The sequence below is a fragment of the Nicotiana tabacum genome, chromosome 3 (assembly GCF_000715075.1).
Source record: "Nicotiana tabacum cultivar K326 chromosome 3, ASM71507v2, whole genome shotgun sequence".
NCBI lineage: Eukaryota > Viridiplantae > Streptophyta > Magnoliopsida > Solanales > Solanaceae > Nicotiana > Nicotiana tabacum.
In genome coordinates this window covers 95,678,158-95,695,180 of record NC_134082.1, presented here as the reverse complement: position 1 = coordinate 95,695,180, position 17,023 = coordinate 95,678,158, and the positions used below count along the sequence as shown (strand labels likewise).

The 17,023-nt window shown below is 42.6% G+C and overlaps 1 protein-coding gene across 2 annotated transcripts; it reads left to right on the top strand.

Annotated features, from left to right (window-relative positions):
• Positions 1 to 171: 171 nt before the first annotated feature.
• Positions 172 to 16,794, top strand: LOC107806098 (uncharacterized). 2 transcript variants are annotated; one of them, XM_075249657.1, is made up of 4 exons: positions 172 to 264; positions 15,200 to 15,307; positions 15,584 to 15,643; positions 15,732 to 16,794. In XM_075249657.1, the coding sequence occupies exons 1-4, from the start codon at positions 175 to 177 to the stop codon at positions 15,741 to 15,743; spliced, it is 270 nt and encodes an 89-aa protein (XP_075105758.1). In that variant the 5' UTR covers positions 172 to 174; the 3' UTR covers positions 15,744 to 16,794. The 2 variants fall into 2 exon arrangements, with proteins under 2 accessions (XP_075105758.1, XP_075105757.1); XM_075249656.1 differs by having other exon boundaries at positions 15,584 to 15,648.
• Positions 16,795 to 17,023: the final 229 nt, after the last annotated feature.

Genomic DNA, 17,023 nt, shown 5'->3' with positions numbered 1-17,023 from the left:
TAGAACCAAGCAGCACAGTCAAGTGCTGGATCTGAAGGCTCGGATCCAATACACAGCCCATATTCACTCACGGAGCTACTTTTCAGCTATAAACCAGTAAAAATAGCACGGGCTAGCCAGTTTTCGGACTGATAATTGAAAAATAGCCAGCGTTTGCAAAGTTATGCAGAGAAGATGTATGTTGTACAAACGACTTTTCGAAGCATACAAACTGCTGCAAACTGTCCACGTCTCACCAAATTTGCTCTTCACGCTCCTAAGTTTGTACGTTTCTTTCTTATTATAGATTTTCTCCTTTCATTCTTTTCTTTTTCTAGTATTGAAAAGAAATGAACTCAAATAGAAAAAAACAGTTTAAAAAAGAATTAGATACAACTGATTCGAATTAATTTGTAATTGAGGTGCAGTTGATTGATGACTTTGTCTTTCTCTTTTTGCTTTTATTCTAATATTGAGTCAATCATGTGTATTTTTCCTTTTAAATAAGATCAATAATTTTTTTTTCTGCGGATTTTCTGAGTTTATTGATGTCTTTCTTGGATTTTTGAGTACCCCTTCAACTTTAAGCTTTGCGTATGCTGTAGGAGGCTTCAAGCCCTTACCTTTCCCCCAATTTCATTCTGATGGAGTTAAGTTGTAATTGTCTAATTACAAGAGTAGTTTTCTTTCAAAGGTGAATATGGTTGATAATGTATTTAGGCCTCATTTGTTTTTTTTAAGATTAAGACGTCTGAATCTGAATACATATCTGAATATCAAGATGTGTATTAAGATTAAACATTCGAATCTGAATACACATCTGAATATTAAGATGTGTATTAAGATCTAAATACTAAAATTAAGACTGTTTGATTTTTAACATCTGAATGCATAAAAATTATCTTTATTTGAAAAATAATAAACATAAAATTCAAATGAAATACTAACTAATCTAATATTCTATCAATAAAATATATATATTTTTAAAATATGACAGTTGTTGGTGGTGATGACTAACAGGTGAATGCCGACTAGAGGCGGTGGTTGGTGGTAGTTTTGGTTGATGATGGTGGTTCATGCTAGTAGCTAGTAGTGATTGGTAGTGGTGGTGATTATGATTGAGGATGGTGGTGGTGGGTGGTGATAGTTAACAATGGCGGGTGGTGATTTGTGATTGAGGAAGGTCGTGGTAGGTTATAATGATGGGCGATGCCGGCTGTGGTTGTTAATAGTGATGGAGTGGTTGGTTGTGGTAGTTGAGGTGGATAAGTGTTGACTGTGAGTGAGAATGATGGTGGTCGGAGTGGTGGGGATGATGGATGGTGATGGTCGATAATGGTGGTGACTATGATTGAGGATGATGGTGGTGGTGGTGGTGGTGGTGGTGGTGGCATGGTGGTAGGTGATAATGGTAGGCAGTGGCGGCAGTTAATAATGAATATGTGATAGCATCTTAATGAAATTAAGTCTCTGTTATAAATCTTAATCATACAGACCTATTCAGACCTATTAAGTGGTTGTGAAGTAAAAAAAACAAACACACTTAATGATTAAGAGCTGAATAATTAAGATTCAGACTTTAAAACAAATGCACTTAATGTTTGAAATCTGAATGATTAAGATTCAGACCTCCATTAAGTGCAAACAAATGAGGCCTTAGTATCAGTTTGAGAGCTGATTCTGCAGCCTAAAAGACCAATGGATTGGCTTACTGTCAAGAACTACATCAGCTCAGCATTTATCAGCTCCTAGCAAAACAATCAAATAGATATCGTTAACCCCTTAAGAAGAAATTACTCATACAAGTGTGCTTAATGAAAGTAATATTTTTTAATCAAAGAATTCTGGGACACGCTTTTAGTTTGAAGTTTGTGTTAAACTTATTACTTGGTTAATTAAAGCTTACTAACATGCTTTAACTTCCACTGCAAAAGAATTTGCCCAAGAAAATGGTTACTGTGTTATTCAAAAGATAGTAGTATTAATTTCCATACCTCTCCTTTCTTTAAATATAGTGTATCTGGGAGTGGATAGGATTATGGAAAGTATTAGACCTGTGCAATTTCTGCAGCAGTATCCATGGAAATTATATTAAAATAGTATGTTGATGATACTTCTTCTCGAGAAAGTTACTTTCATCTTTATTTTCTTCCATTGGATGATTAACACTTCTTCTTGTGGTGATTATGTTTGTATGAGGAGGAGTTTAGAGTAATTTGAGCAGTAAATTTGGACATTGGAAAAATAATGTTAGGCTTTGGATTTTGAATTGAAAAGGAATTTTGTTTAACTCCCTTATGATTCAAACTTTAGGATAAATTTTTGTATTGTTTACTAATGAACCCCATGGTAAAATTACTGTTTCATTTTTTTTTGAATTTAGTAAGTCACTTACCATGCACACTTATTAGCATTATATGTTTAGTTCGAGGTATGTGAACCCATTATTGTGCATTTTACTCTTGAATTGGAAGTATACATCAGTTGCAAGTGCATTTTTTTGGATTCAAATTGATACCCATGGCAATTCTCTGAACTTAATGAAGCATTTCAAAAGCAATGTAGCTGTTTTGCTATTGAAAGAATGAAATGATATTCCAGAGCTTGAAACACCATTCTTTATCGGAAAAAAGAAGAAGGATGAAATGATATTTAAGATTTAAACCATATTAAATGGACCTAAGATGTCAGTTTAAAATACACAATGTTATTACTCTTGAGAAGGGGAGCATTGGCGTAACTGGCAAAGTTGCTGCCATGTGACCCGGTCAGGGGTTCGAGCCGTGGAAATAGCCTCTTGCAGAAATGCAGGTGTTTACCTCGAAAAATGTGAGTAACAATTAAAGATATCTAGTGGTTTTAAAGATACGTGATATATTCTAATACGAGTGATTATACAAGTGATATTGAGCTTATGTAAGAAATAATAAACCAAATCAATGTTGTTGAATCAGTAAGGGCCTCGAGCTTGTCTATCCAGGGACCTCGAGGTCAGCTAAGACCAATAAAGTATGAACAATAAAGTAAAGGCAACAAAACTGAAGAGTAATCACTGAGCACGTTAAACAAGAGAAGAATAAGAATGCTCTATTGCTGTAAAATGATCTGATGCCTTTACAAAATGATTGGGGTCCCCTTTATATATGAGGAGAAAACCCCAATATAGTACCTTGCTCATAAAGGTAAATAATTCTATTGGTACAGGTGTATAACGGCCTAGTACGGACCTGTACCATTTCGTACAATCCTTATCCTATAATTAATGCCCAGGTCCACGTGTCCTTGAGAAATTCCTGCTCTTTCTTGATTGACTTCGAGATTATGCTGTCCTCGATGCAGGCCGTGCCAGGCCTTTGATCAGCTTCCTCGAGGTAGGTGTCCCTTAGCCGTATCTGAACCCCCACTTCGAGTCTCCCGGGACCGAGCCTATAGCCCGATTTAAGACTTCGAAAATCATGCTCCTCGAGTTTGACCGCATACAGATAGCCCCCGCGTTTCTTAGAATGGAATGATATGAAATGATTTTGACCTCGATTTTCTCGAACCTCTAGTGGTGACGTCATCCTTGTGAAGCCATCATTCGAAGTGACCGAAACGTCCCATCGGCCCATTTCCCCAAAAACATTAAATGCACGCCAGTGTCGGTCAGCCATTAACGCCTTCGAACCGTCGCTGCCCCTCTATAAATATGGGGCGTCTTCCTTTAGCAAATAACTCTACCTTTTTTCAATCTCTTCCAATCCTCATCTCTTTCTTCAATTACCTGTTTCCTCGGCCTCTTTAAACGCCGTAAAATACCAAGCTCTAGCCGGAAATGCGACATCCTTGTTCATTCGCATTCCTTACCTTACAACCATGGCCAAAACTTCCAAGACGGTCCCTAAAAAAGATAAAGCGTCATCTTCCTCAGCCTTCCGGCCGGTCAAACCGGTGGTGCCGCCGACACTTGAAGAGATCACCCCTGGTGATTGCATCATCAAGAAGGACTTCAGTATCGAGAATCCTCCAGATGTTGAAGGCCGATGCGAGCACGTGTCACGATATATTAGCCTGATAACCAAGCAACTCATCAAGGATGTAAGGAGGGATTGTTAATGGGGGACCAGGTTAAGATTCAGATCCCGAGGCCTGATGAGAGCAGAACTACCCACAAGGAGGGGTTTTTGAGTGTTTACACTTACCCCTTCACACTGGGCCCCCTCGATCCGGTGGTGATCGACTTCTGCAAGACATACGAAGTCACCCTCGACCAAATCCACCCTTCGTTCTGGCGTATCGTGATCATGTTGCGGTACTTTTCTGAGAAGGCCGAGGGTTTAGAATTCACCCTCAGCCACCTTGTTCGGTTGTATCGGCCCCAGCTATTTCGAGGCCTCATCAAGCTACAACGTCGAACCATGAAGTCCTTCTTCGCCAGTACCGATGAAACCAAAGATCGAGGTTGGATGAGCCGATTTTTTAGAGTTAGGACTTCGAACATCATCCCCGAGGAAAAAATGTCGTTCTCGGAGAGGTGAAATTTTAACCATAAGTAGAGTCCACATTTTCCTTTGTATCTATTCATGTTCTTTCATTTTTCATGGCTTACCCATCTTTCTTTTAGCAACCGATGCTTGGGCGCCCTTGGCGGTGCCCGACCTCGAGGCTTGGGTCAGGAAACTAGCTGCTACATAATCTTATGACAAGCGTAAGTGGCGTGAATTGGCGAAGGACCAATGGGAGGCCAAGAACCACGGCCTTGGAGATGCGTCCGAGATGTGGCCGGCCCCGCCCAGGGAAACTACCAAGCCTTCAAATGCAAAGCCCGAGAAGGATAATAAAAGAAAGAGGGTCTCGAAGCCCGAAGACCCCCAAGACAAGAAAACCTCCACTCGAAGGCTGCGGAAAAGGTTTGCTCAAACGGGCGCAGACTCAACCCATGACTCCCCGGATGGTGAGGAAGATGATGAGGAAGAATCGGCGCTGGTGACTCGGACTGGGAAGCCAGTCGAGGCCGCCAAGCCTTCCGAACTAGAAAATCCACCTTGTGGTGAGGATGCCCGAAGAGAAGAGACGGGCAAGGCCCCTATGTCCTTGGAGGTTGATATTGTCCTTATGTCTTCAACAACTATACCAGAGGGGGTAAATGCTGAGGCCCCCGAGCCTAATGAGAACGCCCCGAGTGAAGAGTTCGGGGCCGCGACAACAGGTCATTCCCTTTCGTTGCCAACTTATTCTGGGGAGGCAATCGAGGAAGCCAACCCTTTGCATATGCCCGACTCAAGTAAGGTCATAGGGGACGATCCTTTCCAAAGTTGCTATGCTGGAGTTGAGGACGCCGATGACTTCAATGATGCATCCTCAATTTTTGAAGAGGCCCAGTGTCCCTTTTCCCGGGTAAGGACCTGCCCTATCTATTGCAAGTTTTTCTCCCTTCGTCTTCCTCATCTATTGACACGTTTTTATTTCACATATAGGCTGTTGCAAAGTTCAAGGCCGAGCTGAAACAATGTGAGGTCGAGCTTAAGAGAGTCTCGGGCGAAGAGAAGGCCTCGAGGCTCTTTTATAGTCAGAAGGAAGAGGAGTTTAAGGATCTTCGAACTGCTTTGGCCAAAGCCTAAAAGAGTGAGTCCGAGCTGGACGAGCAGGCAACTTTGATTTTAACAAAGTTCAGCATTCTTGGCCCTACTTCGGAGGCTAATACTTCGATGTCTCAGCTGCAGCAAAAGTTGGACATGATTGGACAGCTCCGGGGTGAGTTGAATCAAGTTCTGGCTGATTGCCACCAGTGGAAGGAGAACATGGATCGACTTGCCGCCGAAAAGGAAGCTGTTAAGGCTCAACTGACCTCGGTTGAAGCTTAGTTCCGTGGTGCCGAAGCGAAAGGCTTGGCTCAGGCCAAGGAAATTGAGGGGCTGGGGGCCGAGCTGGCTAAAGCCCGGACTGAAGTTGCACAAGCCAAGGACGAAGCTGAGAAGACGAAGGCTGTGGCGGATAAATCCATTGACATATACAAGAGAGAAGCCGCAGTCGTTCAAGCTGAGTTGAGGGCGGCCTCCAACCGGGCAAAACGGAGCAATAAATTGGCTAAATGTCAAGCCCGGAGGGAGACTCTTGAGGAAGTTCGTGCTCGAGGGTTTGACCTTGCCGAGGAGATAGCCGAAGCACAGGCACGGGAAACCGATGCTAGGTTTCTTGTCTCCTCTGATGATGAGGACGTGGTGAGTGGCTCCGGGGACGAGGAGAGTGAAGAAGATGCTCCTAAAGGGGAAGAGGTTCCAGAAGATAGATGGCACTCCCGTGGACGTGGCCCCGAAAATAGATTAGGTTTCTATTTTTGTATAAGGGCCCTTTGTTGTAGTATGCTTTGTAAATTTTTCGGATGAATATAAAGTAGCTTTTTGCTCTGTTCTTGATTTGTGCCGACTTTTTATTTTGTCTCCGTTCATGGAAATTTCCGATGATTCACATGTTAAGTTTAAGCATTGGTTTAGACTCGTAACAAGCCCTTAGGCTTTTATTTGCCCAAGATCGTACCCCTTAGGGTTTTAGATGATTCTCGAGCCAAACTTAAAGTTAAATTAATGCGAGCTCGGGACCTTTGGGTCCGAGTTAAACGAGAACGGGATCTCAGACTCTCATGGCTCTTTGACCCTATATTTTTCTTTTTAAGCTGGCCCTTAGGTTCTTGTATATCGGCCCTTAGGCTCTTTTAGGTTGGCCCTTGGGCTCTTTAAATTGGGCCGTTTCGGCCTCTAAAAATGGCTATATAGTTTTCCCTCACTTCGGCTAAAAGACTTAATGAAATTTTAGTTATGCCTTAGCATGTATTTTTGTACCCATTGGGTTTTTCGAAGGCTCGACATATTGGAACCTCGTTAGTCGTTTTGTTTGCGTGGACATAATCGAATGCCTCTTAAGGGGTTTCCGGAGGCTGGTGTTATCAAAGCCCTTGGATTGTTTGAGGGCTGATTTATCGAAGCTCTTAGATTTTTCGAGGCCGAATTTATCGAGGCCCCTTATATTTTGCTTTTGCCAGGGGTAGCCTGATTTAATCGGTTTTTTAATGTTTGAAGGCCTTTAATTTATAGCGGAAGTCGGACGTCTCCGAGCCGCACTATTTTGGCCGTAGCCTTTATGTGACCGTAGTCTTTAATATGGCCGTAGCCTTCGGGTATGTCACTTGGACTTGTTTCCCGATAACTCTTCGAACTTGTCCGAAGAGTTAGTCCCCGAGTATATTGGCCTTGGCCTTTACTTCGAGGGAGGTGCCTCTTTGAGGTCTTATGGGTCCGAGTTTTCGATGACTCGGATGTGTTGTCTGTCAGTGACAGTCCCCGAGTATTTCGGGGTGTTTTGGCCCTCGAGCCGCTTCCCGTAGGATTGTGAGTATAGAGCTCGTACGGTAGTAAACTTTTTTGAGATACAAAGTGTTTTCGATATAACCAGAATGCGTACACATTTTGCTGTCGGGGCTCGATTATTCTATATGGACACGATTCATCTGACCGTTTGGCCCATTACAAAGTTACCCTACAGAGGCCCTCTTAGGCGTGAAATATCTTTCTGAAAAAAATATATAACCTCCGAAGGTGATGCCCCCTAGTATTCGAGGTTGATTGAAAAAAAGCTCCTTAGGTAGCATATAGGTGTTGCCTCGTTAAAAACCTTACCAGTAAAACCCATTTGGGATAAAACCCTATCTAAGGAAAAAAGAGTGCAACGCATGCTTTCAAACCCAAGGTTTTCGAGCTGAGAGATGCCTCTATATCTCAAATTGAATATTTGCAAGGAGTTAGTTTTAACTACAAATGGAAAAGGGGAGGAGGTCAAACCTCCACAATAATATCGCTTGAGCATCGATATATTCCAATTGTTTGGTAGTTGCTCGTCTGCTATTGTGCTAAGCTTGTAGGATCCTTTCCCTACGATTCCGAGGACACGGTACGGCCCTTCCCAATTGGGACCTAGCTTTCCTTCGTTTGGGTCTCGAGTGACCTTCCTTAGGACCAAGTCCCTGACTTTGAAATATCGAAGGTTCATCCTCCTGTTGTAATACCTTTCGACCCTTTGTTTTTGTGCGGCCATTCGAATTAATGCAGCCTCAGGTTTTTCATTGAGTAGTTCGAGTGAAGTGTTCATAGCTTTGCGATTTGAGCCTTTGGTGGCATGCTGAAACCTTGCACTAGGCTCCCCGACTTCGACTGGGATTAAAGCTTCGGACCCATATAGCAAAGAAAACGGAGTTTCCCCCGTGCTTGACTTCGATGTTGTCCGATATGCCCATAATACCTTGGGCAACACCTCTCTCCATTTCTCCTTTGCATCATCTAACCTTTTCTTCAAGTTTCGAATAATGGTTTTGTTGGTGGACTCAACCTGCCCATTTGCACTTGGGTGGTAAGGTGCTAATATGATCCTTTTGATTTTATGGTCCTCGAGGAATTTTGTCACTTTGCTGCCAATGAACTGTTTTCCATTGTCACATGTTATCTCGCCGGGGATCCCGAATCGACATATGATGTGGTCCCATATGAAGTCGATGACTTCTTTTTCCCTTATCTTCTCGAAGGCCTGCGCTTCTACCCACTTTGAAAAGTAGTCAGTCATAAACAAAATAAATTTAGCTTTACCTAGCGCCGTTGGTGGGGGGCCGACGATGTCCATCCCCATTTCATGAACGGTCACGGGGATAGGATCGAATGGAGCTGCTCACCGGGTTGATGGATCATCGGCGCAAATTTTTGGCATTTTTCACACTTTGTGACGAACTCCTTGGTATCCATGTTATCCCAATAGTATCCTGCTCTGATCACTTTCCGAACTAGAGAGTCTGCACCAGAATGTTTCCCACAAGTACCCTCGTGGATTTCTCGTAGTACGTAATCGGTATCCCCGGGTCCTAAGCATACTGCTTAGGGGTGGGCGTTCGGTCGGTTCGATTCGGTTTGAAGAAATTCGGTTCGGTTATTAGGTTTTTGGTTTTGTAAAAGTAGTAACCGAAACTGAAATGAAATAAGTTCGGTTCAGTTCGGTTTTTCTAATTTCGGTTCGGTTTTCGGTTTGAACATTATCATATTGGGCTCCTTCTATATAATAATAGGACCGTCGAATTTGTTTTTTTTCCCAAAATTTTGAAATTGTTGGAAATATTGTGTTTATAAAAAAAAATAGACTAAATTTTGCACACTATAATGGATCATAAAATTCAAACATAGTGTAAATTACAACTCTTTGTGAAATCCTCCCGGTATCTATCATATATGCTATGGAAGCTTTAATAGAGTGAGTCTTTAAGATTGGGAAGTTGATGGACTTACTTAATTGGGTTGAGTCTTTGATAGATTGGACCTAATAGTATTAATTTATTACCTATGGGCTTAGCCTATATATAACTTAAAGAACCTATATGCTAATAATTCGGTTTTTCGGTTAACCGAACTAAATAACTTAATAACCGAAAACCGAACCGAAAAACTGAAATTTTAAAATTTTAAGCTGAAACCAACCGAACAAACTGAATAACCGAAACTGAAATAAAAAAAATTTCGGTTCGGTCGGTTTATTCGGTTCCGACCGAAATATGCCCATCCCTAATACTGCCAATGGTCCATCGAAGGTTCTTCTGTACAACCTTCCATTTTCATCGAGTGAGAATCGAGCTGCTTTGGTTCGAAGTGTTCTCGACTCTTTTGGGTCCACGGGGAGCTTACCATGCTTCAAGTAGTTGATGTACTTATTCCTCCAATCCCACGTCAAACTTGTTGAATTAATCTATGCATGGCCTTCCTCGACCACCGACTTCGATAGTTGGACGACAATCCTCGGGACTATATCATCTTCTTCAACTGATGATCCCAAGTTTGCAAGTGCATCGGCCTCGCTATTCTGCTCTCGGGGTACATGATCTAACGTCTTCAAGCGGTGCAATGTCACTTGGAGTTTGTCCAAGTACCTATGCATTCGGTCGTCTCGAACCTCGAAGCTCCCGTTTACTTGACTTACTACCAAAAGAGAGTCACACTTTGCCTCAATAACCTCTGTCCTGAGGCCCTTGGCTAGTTCAAGACCTGTAGTCATGGTCTTATACTCAACTTCATTGTTAGTCAATTTAGGAGTTTTAATAGATTGCCTGATGGCACCACCCGTAGGTGGTTTTAAAACAATGCCGAGCCCGGACCCTTTCACATTCGAGACACCGTCTGTGAAGAGGGTCCATACCCCCGATGATGTACCCATTTTTAACAAAATTTCCTTTTCTACTTTGGGTACGAGGGCAGGCGCGAAATCGGCTACGAAGTCTGCCAAAATTTGAGACTTGATAGCTGTTCGAGGTTGATATTCCATATCATATCCTCCGAGTTTGATGGCCCATTTGGCCAATCTGCCCGATAATTCGGGCTTATGCAAGACATTTCGAAGTGGGTATGTAGTCAGCACACATATAAGATGGCTTTGAAAATATGGTTTTAATTTCCTAGATGCGCTTATTAATGCAAGAGCTAACTTTTCCAAATGTGGATACCTGGTTTCAGCATCTCCAAGGGTCCGACTCACATAATAGACATGAAATTATGTACCTTGCTCTTCTCGAACCAACACGCCACTTACCGCCACCTCGGACACGGCTAAATACAAGTAGAGTGTTTCACCCTCCTTCGGAGCATGGAGTAGGGGTGGGCTCGAGAGATACCGTTTGAACTCTTCCAAGGCTTGTTGGCACTCCGGAGTCCATGCGAAGCTGTTCTTCTTCTTGAGTAGGGAAAAGAAATGGTGGCTCCGATCTGATGACCTCGAGATAAATTGGCCTAGGGCAGCTATCTATCCGGTTAGCCGTTGCATGACTTTCACATTGTTCACTACGGTGATTTTCTCGATGGCTTTGATTTTATCGGGGTTGATCTCGATACCTGTGTTTGATACCATGAAACCCAAAAACTTGCTTGAGCCGACTCCAAAAGCGCATTTCTCGGGGTTGCGCTTCATGTTGTACTCTTTTAGGATGTTGAATGTTACCTGCAAATGGGTCAAATGGTCCTCTGCGCGCAGGGACTTAACTAGCATGTCATCAATGTAAACTTCCATGGATTTGCCTATCTGATGTGCGAACATCTTATTAACTAGGCGTTGATATGTGGCCCCTACATTCTTTAGCCCGAAGGACATTACATTGTAGCAATATGTACCATACTTCGTGATGAACGAAGTCTTTTCCCGATCCTCCGGGTTCATTTGAATCTGATTGTACCCGGAGTAGGCGTCGAGAAAGGTAAGGATCTCGTGGCCAGCCGTAGCATCGATTAATCGATCGATGTTGGGCAATGGGAAAGAATCTTTAGGGCATGCCTTGTTCAAATCCTTATAGTCTACACACATTCTAAGTTTATTCCCCTTTTTAGGGACTATCACTACATTAGCTAGCCATTTAGGATATTTTACTTCCCTGATGGATCCTATTTTGAGAAGTTTGGTTACCTCTTCCTTGATGAATGCATGCCTCAGACTGAGGTCTCCTCTTTTGCTTCACCGGTTTAAATCTGGGATCGACACTTAGTCGATGGGTAGTTATCTCCGGTGGAATCCCTGTCATATCTAAATGGGACCAAGCGAAGCAATCAATATTATTGATGAGAAATTGAATGAGTTTTTTCCTGAGTTCGGGGCTTAACCCCGTCCCCACGTATACCTTTTGTTCCGGAAGATGCTCGACCAATATCACCTGTTCGAGTTCTTCAATCGTGGATTTCGTTGCATCTGATTCTTCGAAGGCGACAAAAGTTCGAGGGGTGAGGAAATCTTCTTCTTCGTTCTCGGCCACCTGTTCATCGGACATTTGTCCCTCGGGCTCAACCGAGGGCACGAGCTGTGATTGCTATTTGGTTACCCGTTCGTCCTTCGATTTTTCCGATGTGGATGGAGTCGACACTGGTGCTGAGTCGTGCACTGCAAACATTTCCTTGGCTGCATGCTGCTCTCCATATACTGTTTTCACGCCATCCTTCGTCGGGAACTTCATCATTTGGTGGAGAATCGATGGTACCGCCCTCATGCTATGGATCCACGACCTTCCGAGCAAAGCATTATATCTCATGTCACCTTCAATGACATGAAATTGGTGTCTCGTATGGTTCCGGCCACGTTGACTAGGAGGATGATTTCTCCCTTCGTTGTTTCACTTGCCATGTTAAAGCCATTCAAGACCCGAGACGCCGATACGATTTGATCGAGCAGCCCGAGCTGCTCCACGACCCTGGACCTGATTATATTCGCCGAACTACCTGGATCCACGAGAACACGTATAACTTGAACTTTATTTGAAAGGATAGAAATTACCAGTGCATCATTGTGAGGTTGAGATAAAGCCTCGATGTCTTCTTCGCTGAATGTGAGGGTGTCCTCGGGCAAGTAATCCCGAGTCCGCTTTTCCCTTGTAATGGATACTTTGGTACGTTTGTATACCGTCCCTATGGGACATTGACTCCACCAATGATCATGTGAATGACATGTTGGGGTTCTTCAGGTTCATTCTCTCTGCCTGTATCCCTCTCCCTGAAGCGATTCTTAGCCCGACCACTTAGGAATTCTCGAAGGTGGCTCTCATTGAATAACCTAGCTATTTCCTCCCTCAGCTGCCTGCAATCCTCCGTTCTATGACCGTGCGTGCCTTGATACTTGCACATCAAGTCCGGGTTCCTTTGGGAGGGATCAGTCTGTATCGGCCTGGGCCACTTAGTATCTTTGATTCTCCCAATAGCCGAGACGATCCCCGATGCATCTATACTGAAATTGTATTATGATAATCTAGGGACCTCGGTGGGGTCGACGTGTTTGTTAAACCCGCTCTGGCTCATGAGTCCCCGAGAACCTTGACCTTGGTCACTTCTTCGATCGCTCCGAGAGGTGTTGTGGCTCGAGCCGTTGTTTCTTCGATCATATGGTTGATACCGTTCTTTGTTGAATCTTGATCCCCGGTCTGTGTCCCTTGGGGGATTGGCTGCGAATCGGTTAGGGGGAACTGAGCCCGAGGGGGCTCCCAACTGGTCGTCTTCGACCCTAATTTTCGACTGATACCGATTGTGCACATCCGACCATGTTACAACTAGATATTCGATCAAGTTCTGCTTTAGCTGTCGAGATGCTATCAAACTTCTTTCATTCAAACCTTGCATAAAGTCTTGAACTGCCCAGTCATCGCAGACCGGTGGTAATTCCATCCTTTCCATCTGAAACCGGGACACGAACTCCCGTAGCATCTCGTCATCCCTTTGTTTTATTTTGAAGACGTCCGATTTTCTTGTGGCCACCTTTATGGCCCCGGCGTGTGCTTTTACGAAGGCATCCGCCAACATAGCAAATGAATCAATTGAGTTAGGAGCTAAGTTGTGATACCAGATCATAGCTCCTTTTGACAGTGTTTCTCAAAACTTTTTCAATAATACTGACTCGATTTCGTCATCATTCAAGTCATTTCCTTTGATCCCACAAGTGTACGAAGTAATATGTTTGTTAGGGTCTGTTGTCCCGTTGTTCTTTGGTATATCGGGCATGCGAAACTTCTTGGGAATGGGCATCAGAGCCGCACTTGAGGGGAAATGTTTTTGTATGAACTTTGGCATCTAGACCCTTCAAAACTAGAGGTGCTCCCGGTATTTGGTCCACCCGGGAGTTGTAAGTTTCCACCTTTTTATCGTTGTCTTCTATCGTCTTTTCTCCTGACTCGATTTTTTTAGTAAGTTCCTCGAGCATTTTCATGATTGTGGGGTCATTCCCTGAGCTGCTTTCATCGGGCCTTTCAAGCACTGGTTCGTGCTGTGCGTTTGCTGGTTCAGCGGTGTTAGGAGTTCTGTTCTGACTTTGGAGTTGAGCGATGGTGACTTACTGAGCTTGTAACATCTCGAATATCACCTGGAGGCTGACTCCTCCTTTTTCCAGTCCTCGTGTTTCCTGGCCTTCGGCCTGGGCTTCCCTTCGTCCATTCCTTATGGGGTCTGTGTCTGCTTCCGTGTTTAGAGCGTTGTGGGAGCTACTATCAACTGGCTCCACATTTGGCATCCCTCAGGGTTTACGGGTGGTACACCGAGCCCTATGCCGCTGTTTTCCCCTAGACCTTCGTCCTCGTGAATGGGTGCATTCTGTGTGCTAGACATGATTAATCCCGAAATCAAAGAATCTTTGACAAGAAAAAGTGTGAAGAATGACGTGTGTTATCAGAAAACTAGCACTAAAATAATCACTATTATCTTTAGCCCCACGGTGGGCGTCAAACTGTTTACCTCGAAAAATGTGAGTAACAATTAAAGATATTTAGTGGTTTTAAAGATACGTGATATATTCTAATACTAGTGATTATACAAGTGATATTGAGCTTATGTAAGAAGAAATAATAAACCAAATCAATGTTGTTGAATCAGTAGGGGCCTCGAGGTGAGCTAAGACCAATAAAGTATGAACAATAAAGTAAACACAATAAAACTGAAGAGTAATCACCGAGCACGTTAAACAAGAGAAGAATAAGAATGTTATATTGCTGTAAAATAATCTGATGTCTTTATAAAATGATTGGGTCCCCTTTATATAGGAGGAGAATACCTCACTATAGTACCTTGCTCATAAAGGTAAAGAATTTTATTGGTACAGGTGTATAACGGCCTAGTACGGACCTGTACCATTTCGTACAACCCTTATCCTATAATTAATGTCCAGGTCCACGTGTCCTTGAGAAATTCCCGCTCTTTCTTGATTGACTTCGAGATTATGATGTCCTCGATGTAGGCCCTGCCAGGCCTTTGATCAGCTTACTCAAGGTAGGTGTCCCTTAGCCGGATCTGACCCCCCACTTCGAGTCTCCCGGGACCGATCCTATAGCCCGATTTAAGACTTCGAAAATCACGCTCCTCGATTTTGACCGCATATAGCAGGGTAACGCTGCGTACAATAGACTCTTGTGGTCCGGCCTTTTCCCCGGACCCCGCTCTTAGCAGGAGCTTAGTGCATCAGGCTGCCCTTTAATGTAATTACTCTTGAAAACTGATGGTTCCACCTATATAACACTCGGATGCTGGTATGCTGCTCTTTTGAGAAGTCTCCAAAATTTGTGAATCTACTAATATTTAGTCTCTAATGGTAGGTGTATTATACACATATGCACTTCAAATTTTAAGTTTCTGGAACCTTGTTTACTAAGTGTGCTTCTGATATTATAGAACTTGGGCTGACTTGTTGTCTGGTGAATATTCTCCAGGTAGAGGTGGAGTTTGACAATGGTAGTCATTACAATTTGTCAGCAGAGTATTTGAGAATATATAGTCCAGCCGTCGATAGTAAGATCAGATCAGTTGGTGGTGATAAGGTAATTAGATACAAATTTCTTTCTTTTTTGTTGGTTTGAACATGTAGTTTTTACCAGGCTTAGATGATTTATAAGTACTGCTGCTGTTCCACATTGGAGAGTTCATCATCCTGGTCTTTTTTAATGGACCATTCTTATAAGTGTTAACAGTGCTCAATGAAGCTACGCGAGCTACTATTCAGTTACCAAGCATCAATTTCTTGATGTAGCTTTATTAAGTATTTGAAGACCTCTTATTATACTCAAATTTCTCCTTTTTTATGCTCTTGGGATCAGGTCATATCTGGGAGGCGACATGTGGGAATCATGTCTGCTGAACCTATTGGAAATTATGGGGTGAGGTAATAATAGCACATAACTTTGTTTTCAATATGGAGTTTCATTTGATAATTGTTTGTCATATCTTCCATGTGGTTCAATATAGGTTATTGTTTGATGACTTGCATAAGACTGGCATCTTCACGTGGGACTACCTCTACCATCTTGGGAGCAAGAAGTTCACTCTCATGAGAAATTACGTCAAAACTCTAAAGAAACATGGACTGAGCCGGGAACCTCCCAGAAGAAAGTGAGTTTTGAATCAACCCATGAATATACTAATCTTATACGTCGATGATGGTTAGAAGACAATAGAATTGCACTGCTTATGGTTAGAGGACAATCTTCTCACGCAAAGTGGTAGGACAATGACCAGCCTCTTAAAGTAGGCTGTGGTAAGGCATGGCGATGACTAGTTCTTCATATATTGTCATTTGTGCAGTCAAGTTTGTGGCATATTTTAAGCAATGAAATTCTGGTATTTCAAAAGAAACTACTTTGCAAAAAGTTGAATTGCATTGCAGTTGAAAAAAGGATCAATGGAACTTGGAAAAATTAATGACATTCGTGGTTTCTTAATCATTCCCTGTAGAGACGCCAAAATGTTCATTCCATTGCATGAGGTTTGGATCTTTGGTTTGTTTACTATTATTGTAACCGTTGCGATTAGGCAATAAAGGACTGGAAAAGAAGCAAGGATTACAAGTGAAAGAGAACTACTTCACAGTGGCAGGTTAAACAACTACGCTGAACTGCTGACACAGCATGCAAATCTTAGATCTCTGTAACATGTCGAAAAGCCATGGTATCTCAAGAAAGGTTCCAGAAGCAGCTGTGGTCAAGTTTATGTATGGCAGAGAGGAAATTTTGCTATTCTACTTTAAGTAGTTTGATCTTTGCAGTTGAATGGATTATAAGGCCATTATCCAGCTTTCGATTTGCTTAAGAATATCATGATCCGTTGAAGATCTTTAGCTTTAAACAATTATGAAAGAAAAGTCTAGGGGTGTCGATGTTACAAAGACAAGCTTGAAGAGAGGGTAGAGAAAAAAAACATGGCAAGGAATATCCTCCTTTTTTGGTCATTCTTTTGTTTCCAAATATGCCATAACTTCTGAAAACTATAACTAAGAAAAGGGGACTAGAAAAAGATTCGAGATCGAATTTGGTTATTGATACTCTCATTTTGTTGCCTCTGTTTTACTTCTTGTACACAATTTTTTTTAAGAAGCCTCCCCATCCAGCAATTTAACAGCCAGTATTTTTTTAATTCAAAGCGAAGTAATACGGCAGAAGCTTGATATATGCTTTCTTCCTTTTCTATTTTCTTTTTCCTTTTTTTTTTCATAAACAGAACGTATGCTTAAATATTACTAGTATTTGTAATGATGTAGAACA